The sequence below is a fragment of the Cheilinus undulatus genome, linkage group 2, assembly GCF_018320785.1.
Source record: "Cheilinus undulatus linkage group 2, ASM1832078v1, whole genome shotgun sequence".
In the NCBI taxonomy this organism is placed as follows: Eukaryota; Metazoa; Chordata; class Actinopteri; order Labriformes; family Labridae; genus Cheilinus; species Cheilinus undulatus.
In genome coordinates this window covers 1-11,666 of record NC_054866.1, presented here as the reverse complement: position 1 = coordinate 11,666, position 11,666 = coordinate 1, and the positions used below count along the sequence as shown (strand labels likewise).

The 11,666-nt window shown below is 39.3% G+C and overlaps 1 protein-coding gene across 1 annotated transcript; it reads right to left on the bottom strand.

The window, feature by feature from the left end:
- Positions 1-346: 346 nt before the first annotated feature.
- On the bottom strand, positions 347-8,677 carry LOC121521842 (scavenger receptor cysteine-rich type 1 protein M130-like; the record flags this gene model as incomplete). Its single annotated transcript, XM_041806022.1, has 6 exons — positions 347-379; positions 497-582; positions 1,171-1,500; positions 7,995-8,086; positions 8,183-8,297; positions 8,399-8,677. Coding segments are annotated over 6 exons (935 nt in total), but the record flags the coding sequence as incomplete, so codon positions are not given.
- Between the last annotated feature and the right edge of the window lie 2,989 nt (positions 8,678-11,666).

Genomic DNA, 11,666 nt, shown 5'->3' with positions numbered 1-11,666 from the left:
AAGAAGAGAACAGATTCTGGAAAGGAAATGTCAACATTCTGATCCTGTTTGAGCAAGATTTGTCTTGTTTTATCCTCATCCACCTTATTCCTGGGGCCGCTACAGTAAATCTGAATATGGGTCAAAAACTTCCTGTGCTAAAGCAGAAGGAATAAGGTGGATACTAAAAAAACAGTTTCTCACATTGAGATAAGAAGCCCAAAACTCCAAATGTTGATAGTGACAGAGCATCTCTGAGAAGATCCCCCTTGTGGTCCCCACACCACAATGTGGACAAATGTCAATAAAGACGTCCCTGGCTCCACCGTCTTCACTGAGACAACAGGCAGTCATCAAGAAAAACACATCAGTAGTCCCTGGGGATCTGTCTGGTTTTGACCTGGAAAGAGAAATCAGAAGAAGTCTCTTTAAATCAGTAAAATCACCGAGAGCTTTTTCATAATGACATCATGCCAAACAGTCTGAATCCTCCACTAAATAAAGATGTGTGCAGTACCTTATAGCAGCAGTAGAGGGCAGTGTCGTATATCAGCAGACCGCCAAGCAGGACCACACATCTGATGATCAGGTCTCTCAGAGAGGCTGAAACAGATTTGACATCATCACATTTTATCACATGGCAAAGTCAGCTCAGTAGCTTCAGACCACTGAACCAGAGTCAAGTTAATGTTTCTGAAGCTTTTAAATCTAGAAGAGCCCTTCATTTATCTCAGCAGCCCTGAAGTCATGAAAACAGGAACATTTCTGAAATCTGACAGGGATTTAGTCAAGATCTTCATCAGGGACGTCCTGATCAGGACCTCAGTATCAGATCAGAGCTGATTTTGGCATTTTAACTGATCCAAGATCAGCAACCGGAGCTGATTTCTCCGCCCTGATCATTTCCATCAGCTGTCACTAACTGGGAACACTGGAGCAGAATGTCAACACACCAGTAACGTAGCAGCATTAGCAACCCCACATCTAACATGTCAGTAGTGTGGAGGAAGTTTTACTGTGACTAAAATAATAATGAGCTTTTCTTTTCTGAGGTGATGATTAGATATTTATCACCATGTGAGCAGAAATGAGTGAACACCTGCTCAGATAAGAGAGTCTGACAGGAGTGAATATGAATATACTGGTGGAGAGAGACAGTCACTGTTTGAACCAGATAATCAGAGAAGTTACCTCCAACAGCGAGAGAAAGAGTCTGGCTCTCTGAGGAGAAGTTCTGGGAGAGAACATGGAGGTGATAAACACAGCTGTACTGCCCTCTGTGGCTCTGCTTTGCAGGAGGAAACAGGAAGTGGGCAGAATGGTTGACAGCTGTCTGGGTGTAGCTCTGTGTTGTGATGGAGTCAGAGAAGATGAGCTGGAAATCTCCTCCTTCATACTGAGGTCTGATGGAGCATGTGATGTTGAAGCTAGTGCCAATGAGGGCCTGGTAGCCCTGCGGCATGGCCTCAGAGACCCCGTCAGTAGAGAAGGAGAAGGTGATGTTTGGCTTTTCAAGCAAATCTGGAAAAATAAACGGACATAATGGAGGACATAAGAGGACATGTTACTTTATTACAGCTCCAAGACTCCACAGATCGATGCTCTCAGATCTCTGATGTAAACATTGCTGATTGATTCACATCAGTTTATCAGAGTTTTTTAGCCCATGACTCCTGATTTAATTCTGCTCTCACAAAAAAAATTAAGCTAATGCTAACACCTCATCACTCTCATATCACTCCACATTCTTCACATTCATCACATCAATATTTGTCAAGTCTGTGTTTTTATTTATTTTATATTTAATGAAGAGAATATTACAGAATTATTTATCAAGTTGGTGTTCCTATTTATTTTATATTTAATGAAGAGAAAATTCCAGAATTATTTATCAAGTTGGTGTTCTTATTTATTTTATATTTAATGAAGAGAAAATTCCAGAATTATTTATCAAGTTGGTGTTCTTATTTATAAGATATTCAATGAAAAAAAAATTCCAGAATCCTTCATGAATTACTGTAGGGCTTTATTCTCACTCATCCTGAGGGGCTTCAGGTCATCAATGTTTTAAACAAGCAGAGGTCAGTTTTTATTATGAAACATGGCTGCTGATTCTGGAATATTCATGTCTACCTGACAAAGGCGTTCCTCTGTAAATGTTACAGTAGTCTGATTCTGGAATATTCACGTCTACCTGACAAAGGCGTTCCTCTGTAAATGTTACAGTAGTCTGATTCTGGAATATTCACGTCTACCTGACAAAGGCGTTCCTCTGTAAATGTTACAGTAGTCTGATTCTGGAATATTCACGTCTACCTGACAAAGGCGTTCCTCTGTAAATGTTACAGTAGTCTGATTCTGGAATATTCACGTCTACCTGACAAAGGCGTTCCTCTGTAAATGTTACAGTAGTCTGATTCTGGAATATTCACGTCTACCTGACAAAGGCGTTCCTCTGTAAATGTTACAGTAGTCTGATTCTGGAATATTCACGTCTACCTGACAAAGGCGTTCCTCTGTAAATGTTACAGTAGTCTGATTCTGGAATATTCACGTCTACCTGACAAAGGCGTTCCTCTGTAAATGTTACAGTAGTCTGATTCTGGAATATTCACGTCTACCTGACAAAGGCGTTCCTCTGTAAATGTTACAGTAGTCTGATTCTGGAATATTCACGTCTACCTGACAAAGGCGTTCCTCTGTAAATGTTACAGTAGTCTGATTCTGGAATATTCACGTCTACCTGACAAAGGCGTTCCTCTGTAAATGTTACAGTAGTCTGATTCTGGAATATTCACGTCTACCTGACAAAGGCGTTCCTCTGTAAATGTTACAGTAGTCTGATTCTGGAATATTCACGTCTACCTGACAAAGGCGTTCCTCTGTAAATGTTACAGTAGTCTGATTCTGGAATATTCACGTCTACCTGACAAAGGCGTTCCTCTGTAAATGTTACAGTAGTCTGATTCTGGAATATTCACGTCTACCTGACAAAGGTTCCTCTGTAAATGTTACAGTAGTCTGATTCTGGAATATTCACGTCTACCTGACAAAGGCGTTCCTCTGTAAATGTTACAGTAGTCTGATTCTGGAATATTCACGTCTACCTGACAAAGGCGTTCCTCTGTAAATGTTACAGTAGTCTGATTCTGGAATCATGTCTACCTGACAAAGGCGTTCCTCTGTAAATGTTACAGTAGTCTGATTCTGGAATATTCACGTCTACCTGACAAAGGCGTTCCTCTGTAAATGTTACAGTAGTCTGATTCTGGAATATTCACGTCTACCTGACAAAGGCGTTCCTCTGTAAATGTTACAGTAGTCTGATTCTGGAATATTCACGTCTACCTGACAAAGGCGTTCCTCTGTAAATGTTACAGTAGTCTGATTCTGGAATATTCACGTCTACCTGACAAAGGCGTTCCTCTGTAAATGTTACAGTAGTCTGATTCTGGAATATTCACGTCTACCTGACAAAGGCGTTCCTCTGTAAATGTTACAGTAGTCTGATTCTGGAATATTCACGTCTAACAGACAAAGGCCTTCCTCTGTAAATGTTACAGTAGTCTAATTCTGGAATATTCACGTCTACCTGACAAAGCGTTCCTCTGTAAATGTTACAGTAGTCTGATTCTGGAATATTCACGTCTACCTGACAAAGGCGTTCCTCTGTAAATGTTACAGTAGTCTGATTCTGGAATATTCACGTCTACCTGACAAAGGCGTTCCTCTGTAAATGTTACAGTAGTCTGATTCTGGAATATTCACGTCTACCTGACAAAGGCGTTCCTCTGTAAATGTTACAGTAGTCTGATTCTGGAATATTCACGTCTACCTGACAAAGGCGTTCCTCTGTAAATGTTACAGTAGTCTGATTCTGGAATATTCACGTCTACCTGACAAAGGCGTTCCTCTGTAAATGTTACAGTAGTCTGATTCTGGAATATTCACGTCTACCTGACAAAGGCGTTCCTCTGTAAATGTTACAGTAGTCTGATTCTGGAATATTCACGTCTACCTGACAAAGGCGTTCCTCTGTAAATGTTACAGTAGTCTGATTCTGGAATATTCACGTCTACCTGACAAAGGCGTTCCTCTGTAAATGTTACAGTAGTCTGATTCTGGAATATTCACGTCTACCTGACAAAGGCGTTCCTGTGTAAATGTTACAGTAGTCTAATTCTGGAATATTCACGTCTACCTGACAAAGGCGTTCCTGTGTAAATGTTACAGTAGTCTAATTCTGGAATATTCACGTCTACCTGACAAAGGCGTTCCTCTGTAAATGTTACAGTAGTCTGATTCTGGAATATTCACGTCTACCTGACAAAGGCGTTCCTGTGTAAATGTTACAGTAGTCTGATTCTGGAATATTCACGTCTACCTGACAAAGGCGTTCCTCTGTAAATGTTACAGTAGTCTAATTCTGGAATATTCCGTCTACCTGACCAAAGGCATTCCTGTGTAAATGTTACAGTAGTCTAATTCTGGAATATTCACGTCTACCTGACAAAGGCGTTCCTCTGTAAATGTTACAGTAGTCTGATTCTGGAATATTCACGTCTACCTGACAAAGGCGTTCCTGTGTAAATGTTACAGTAGTCTGATTCTGGAATATTCACGTCTACCTGACAAAGGCGTTCCTCTGTAAATGTTACAGTAGTCTGATTCTGGAATATTCACGTCTACCTGACAAAGGCGTTCCTCTGTAAATGTTACAGTAGTCTGATTCTGGAATATTCACGTCTACCTGACAAAGGCGTTCCTGTGTAAATGTTACAGTAGTCTGATTCTGGAATATTCACGTCTACCTGACAAAGGCGTTCCTCTGTAAATGTTACAGTAGTCTGATTCTGGAATATTCACGTCTACCTGACAAAGGCGTTCCTCTGTAAATGTTACAGTAGTCTGATTCTGGAATATTCACGTCTACCTGACAAAGGCGTTCCTCTGTAAATGTTACAGTAGTCTGATTCTGGAATACTCTCGTCTACCTTACAAAGGCGTTCCTCTGTAAATGTTACAGTAGTCTGATTCTGGAATATTCACGTCTACCTGACAAAGGCGTTCCTCTGTAAATGTTACAGTAGTCTGATTCTGGAATATTCACGTCTACCTGACAAAGGCGTTCCTGTGTAAATGTTACAGTAGTCTGATTCTGGAATATTCACGTCTACCTGACAAAGGCGTTCCTCTGTAAATGTTACAGTAGTCTGATTCTGGAATATTCACGTCTACCTGACAAAGGCGTTCCTCTGTAAATGTTACAGTAGTCTGATTCTGGAATATTCACGTCTACCTGACAAAGGCGTTCCTCTGTAAATGTTACAGTAGTCTGATTCTGGAATATTCACGTCTACCTGACAAAGGCGTTCCTCTGTAAATGTTACAGTAGTCTGATTCTGGAATATTCACGTCTACCTGACAAAGGCGTTCCTCTGTAAATGTTACAGTAGTCTGATTCTGGAATATTCACGTCTACCTGACAAAGGCGTTCCTCTGTAAATGTTACAGTAGTCTGATTCTGGAATATTCACGTCTACCTGACAAAGGCGTTCCTCTGTAAATGTTACAGTAGTCTGATTCTGGAATATTCACGCCTACCTGACAAAGGCGTTCCTCTGTAAATGTTACAGTAGTCTGATTCTGGAATATTCACGCCTACCTGACAAAGGCGTTCCTCTGTAAATGTTACAGTAGTCTGATTCTGGAATATTCACGTCTACCTGACAAAGGCGTTCCTCTGTAAATGTTACAGTAGTCTGATTCTGGAATATTCACGTCTACCTGACAAAGCGTTCCTCTGTAAATGTTACAGTAGTCTGATTCTGGAATATTCACGTCTACCTGACAAAGGCGTTCCTCTGTAAATGTTACAGTAGTCTGATTCTGGAATATTCACGTCTACCTGACAAAGGCGTTCCTCTGTAAATGTTACAGTAGTCTGATTCTGGAATATTCACGTCTAGCTGACAAAGGCGTTCCTGTGTAAATGTTACAGTAGTCTGATTCTGGAATATTCACGTCTACCTGACAAAGGCGTTCCTCTGTAAATGTTACAGTAGTCTGATTCTGGAATATTCACGTCTACCTGACAAAGGCGTTCCTCTGTAAATGTTACAGTAGTCTGATTCTGGAATATTCACGTCTACCTGACAAAGGCGTTCCTCTGTAAATGTTACAGTAGTCTGATTCTGGAATCATGTCTACCTGACAAAGGCGTTCCTCTGTAAATGTTACAGTAGTCTGATTCTGGAATATTCACGTCTACCTGACAAAGGCGTTCCTGTGTAAATGTTACAGTAGTCTAATTCTGGAATATTCACGTCTACCTGACAAAGGCGTTCCTGTGTAAATGTTACAGTAGTCTAATTCTGGAATATTCACGTCTACCTGACAAAGGCGTTCCTCTGTAAATGTTACAGTAGTCTGATTCTGGAATATTCACGTCTACCTGACAAAGGCGTTCCTGTGTAAATGTTACAGTAGTCTGATTCTGGAATATTCACGTCTACCTGACAAAGGCGTTCCTGTGTAAATGTTACAGTAGTCTAATTCTGGAATATTCACGTCTACCTGACAAAGGCATTCCTGTGTAAATGTTACAGTAGTCTAATTCTGGAATATTCACGTCTACCTGACAAAGGCGTTCCTCTGTAAATGTTACAGTAGTCTGATTCTGGAATATTCACGTCTACCTGACAAAGGCGTTCCTCTGTAAATGTTACAGTAGTCTGATTCTGGAATATTCACGTCTACCTGACAAAGGCGTTCCTCTGTAAATGTTACAGTAGTCTGATTCTGGAATATTCACGTCTACCTGACAAAGGCGTTCCTCTGTAAATGTTACAGTAGTCTGATTCTGGAATATTCACGTCTACCTGACAAAGGCGTTCCTCTGTAAATGTTACAGTAGTCTGATTCTGGAATATTCACGTCTACCTGACAAAGGCGTTCCTCTGTAAATGTTACAGTAGTCTGATTCTGGAATATTCACGTCTACCTGACAAAGGCGTTCCTCTGTAAATGTTACAGTAGTCTGATTCTGGAATATTCACGTCTACCTGACAATGGCGTTCCTCTGTAAATGTTACAGTAGTCTGATTCTTGAATATTCACGTCTACCTGACAAAGGCGTTCCTCTGTAAATGTTACAGTAGTCTGATTCTGGAATATTCACGTCTACCTTACAAAGGCGTTCCTCTGTAAATGTTACAGTAGTCTGATTCTGGAATATTCACGTCTACCTGACAAAGGCGTTCCTCTGTAAATGTTACAGTAGTCTGATTCTGGAATATTCACGTCTACCTGACAAAGGCGTTCCTGTGTAAATGTTACAGTAGTCTGATTCTGGAATATTCACGTCTACCTGACAAAGGCGTTCCTCTGTAAATGTTACAGTAGTCTGATTCTGGAATATTCACGTCCACCTGACAAAGGCGTTCCTCTGTAAATGTTACAGTAGTCTGATTCTGGAATATTCACGTCTACCTGACAAAGGCGTTCCTCTGTAAATGTTACAGCAGACGTCTTATCATAATTTACCTGCTGTTCTTTAATTGATACTGTCATTGATGTCTTGGAGCTCTGACGTCGTTCTCTCTATGTTAGATTGCAGTCTTGTTGCTCTGGTTTAGATAAAGGTGTAATTTTTGATATTGCACACTGACACATATACATACAGGTACCCATAATCCTCATGCATTCAGGTTTTTTTTCCTTGTTACTCTGCTTTGATTGTATTTGTTTCTGCATGTCTGCTCCTTATTCTTACATCTACATGATTATTTGTTCAGAGTTTTTCTGTGTTTTGGTGGATTAGTAATAATCTAATATTATTTATTAAGCTCTTTCTCCACATCATATTTATCTATGCATCTCTTTTTAACGGTGAAAACATAAAACTGAACTGAAAATCAAATAGGAAGTTGTTTTCTATACAGTTTTAGGAACTGAAATCATACATTCATAGTAGGACTCAGGATACCAAATTTAGATGTGAGGTTTAGTATTACCTGAGCAGATCACCTCAAAGCCCCCGCCGTTATAATAAGATCCATGATGTACACACTCCAATAGAGAAGACGTTGTCTGGACACAGGAACCTCTGATCCGCCACACCAGTCTTTCATCATTATGTATCACTGCTCTTGTTGAAACAGCAGAACCACATTTCAGAATTGTACACACTACATTTGCAGACCTCTGGTCCCAGCCAGAACCCTTCTCTACCAAAGGTCTCCACTCTTCCAGGTGTTTCATCTCCAGTGTTCCTGCACACTGGCTGGGCTCTCCCACCAGCCTGATATGATCTGGATCTAAACAGGCAAGAACAGAATTATTACAGGAAGTGAACTAGTGAGCCAAATCAAAGCTACGTCTGCTCTCTTACTTTCACAGGAGAGTCCAACAGCTTTACCAGGTGAGCACGTGTTTCTAGCTGAGCCAGATCCTCCACAGTCCAGGAGAGCAGACTCGTTACCTTTACACTGGAAGTCTCTGGTCCAGAACGGAGCCTCCACTCCTCCAAACATTCCCCCCTTGAAGACTGAAGGAGCCCCACAGCCCAGCTCCCTGCAGACCACCTGAGCACCCTGCAGGTCCAAGTCATCCTCACACACTGGGGACCAGCGCTGCTCAGACTTCACCTCCAGTCTGCCTGAACACAGACCAGTGCTGTTGACCAGTCTGACAGAGTCTGTGGAGATTTAGGAGAGAGAGAGAACTTGATCACAATCTAAAAGCAGTCCTTTCTCTTCACTGGTTCCTGTCCAAGCTCAGCTGTAGGAGGATGGTACCAGGCTGAGAAAAGCATCCTGTTCTTCACTGAACAGGATTCACAACAGAGCAGATGGTAGGAGGAAGTTATCCTAATGTACTAGTGAGTACAACTGAATAAAAATGTTTAAAATGAAATAAAACAACTAAAAACGTAAACCAAAGCCATAAAAAACATTTAAAATGAAATAAAACATCTAAAAACGTAAACCAAAGCCATAAAAACATTTAAAATGAAATAAAGCATGTAAAAACGTAAACCAAAGCCATAAAAAACATTTAAAATGAAATAAAACACCTAAAAACGTAAACCAAAGCCATAAAAACGTTCAAAATGGAATAAAACACCTAAAAATGTAAACCAAAGCCATAAAAATGTTTAAAATGAAATAAAACACCTAAAAACGTAAACCAAGGCCATAAAAAACATTTAAAATGAAATAAAGCACGTAAAAATGTAAACCAAAGCCATAAAAACGTTTAAAATGAAATAAAGCACGTAAAAACGTAAACCAAAGCCATAAAAAACATTTAAAATGAAATAAAACACCTAAAAACGTAAACCAAAGCCATAAAAACGTTCAAAATGGAATAAAACACCTAAAAATGTAAACCAAAGCCATAAAAATGTTTAAAATGAAATAAAACACCTAAAAACGTAAACCAAGGCCATAAAAAACATTTAAAATGAAATAAAGCACGTAAAAATGTAAACCAAAGCCATAAAAACGTTTAAAATGAAATAAAGCACCTAAAAACGTAAACCAAGGCCATAAAATATTTAAAATGAAATAAAGCACGTAAAAACGTAAACCAAAGCCATAAAAACGTTTAAAATGAAATAAAGCACGTAAAAACGTAAACCAAAGCCATAAAAACGTTTAAAATGAAATAAAGCACGTAAAAACGTAAACTAAAGCCATAAAAACATTTAAAATGAAATAAAACACCTAAAAACGTAAACCAAAGCCATAAAAACGTTCAAAATGGAATAAAACACCTAAAAATGTAAACCAAAGCCATAAAAATGTTTAAAATGAAATAAAACACCTAAAAACGTAAACCAAGGCCATAAAATATTTAAAATGAAATAAAGCACGTAAAAACGTAAACCAAAGCCATAAAAACGTTTAAAATGAAATAAAGCACGTAAAAACGTAAACCAAAGCCATAAAAACGTTTAAAATGAAATAAAGCACGTAAAAACGTAAACTAAAGCCATAAAAACATTTAAAATGAAATAAAACACCTAAAAACGTAAACCAAAGCCATAAAAACATTTAAAATGAAATAAAGCACGTAAAAACGTAAACCAAAGCCATAAAAACATTTAAAATGAAATAAAACACCTAAAAACGTAAACCAAAGCCATAAAAACGTTAAAATGAAATAAAACACCTAAAAACGTAAACCAAAGCCATAAAAACGTTAAAATGAAATAAAACACCTAAAAACGTAAACCAAAGCCATAAAAACGTTAAAATGAAATAAAACACCTAAAAACGTAAACCAAAGCCATAAAAAGGTTTAAAATGAAATAAAACACCTAAAAAGTCATGACCATTTCAGACACAGTAAATGTCGCAGAATTAAAGTATTTAATTCAAAATTACATTTTTCACACCCTCAGCATCATCGCCAAACATACAGAGGGTCTGAAGCAGGTACTTCGGAGGTAAAGAGAGCGTCTAAGTATAAATAACATTACGACACTGAAGTTAGCTTTCAACGCTAGCGTCATAGAATGCTAATGGGTTCGCTATCAGACAGTGTGAGTTTCCAGCCAATAAAAGTATGCTACGTCATCACAGCCAATCACAATGTGTGACATCATCAGCAGGCGCAGCCCCCGAACAGATCTGGTACCTACACCGGCAAAGCGGAACAGACCGCCCCCACAAGATGAAGAGAGATGAATAAATACACCGCTAAATGTGGCGAGGGATAAGTCCACCATTATCAAAGCCATTTAGTAACACAGTAATTAAACACTTAGCAAACAGATACGTCCTGCTCTATCCTTCGCTGCGGCTGGTTTTCTTCCCTCTCTCTCCAGACTATCAGGATCAAACTCCGGGTCTAACACGTACGGATGTATATCAAAATTGCCATATTTTACTCGGTCGGACAAGTACTAGCACAGCAACATAGTCACGTTGGCTGCCGCCGGCCAGCCTCTGGAAAATCGGCCAATCGGAGGAAAGCAGATCTGTGGAGTGGGGGGTGTTAAAGAGACAGCAGTGAAAACGAAGCTTTTCAGAGGTTAAAATAAGGGTTTTTCAGGATGCCAGTGTGAGAAACATGAGGAGTTTTTTGAGCTGTAAACCATGTGAAGCTACTACATGGGTATCAGAGAGATGGTGTAAAGCCTTGGAAAAAAGGCATAATACTTTAAAGTGTCATTTTGTTTCACAATTTGGGAGCCACTGTAGAGAAGGCTGGATCACCTCAGGTTTTTAATCTGCTTTTTGGGATGACGAGGTGAAGCCGATCAGCAGACCTCATGGACCGTTAGGGGTGTAAACATTTAAGAGGTCAGAGATGTACTGGGGTGCTGATCCGTTTAAAGATTTAAAAACAAACAACAGCATTTTAAAATAGATTTAAACCTGTGGGTTTAAAATAAGGTAAAAGAGGGTCCAGGTCCCTGAGAGGTGCCTCCTGGGCTCCACTTGGGCCAAAAATGATAAGTTCTGTTTTCTTTTCATTAAAATTTAAAAATCTCAGGGCCATCCAGTCATTAATTAAAAAAAAAAACAACCTTTTTTCTTTAAGTTTGTTTCGTTTCCTATAAAAAGCTGTTTCAGCTCCACAATGATGGACTCCAGACCACCTGTTTAATGATAAAATGTCTTTTTCTCACATTTGCTGTTATCAACGTGTTTCTGAATGAGCACAGCTCTTTGAAT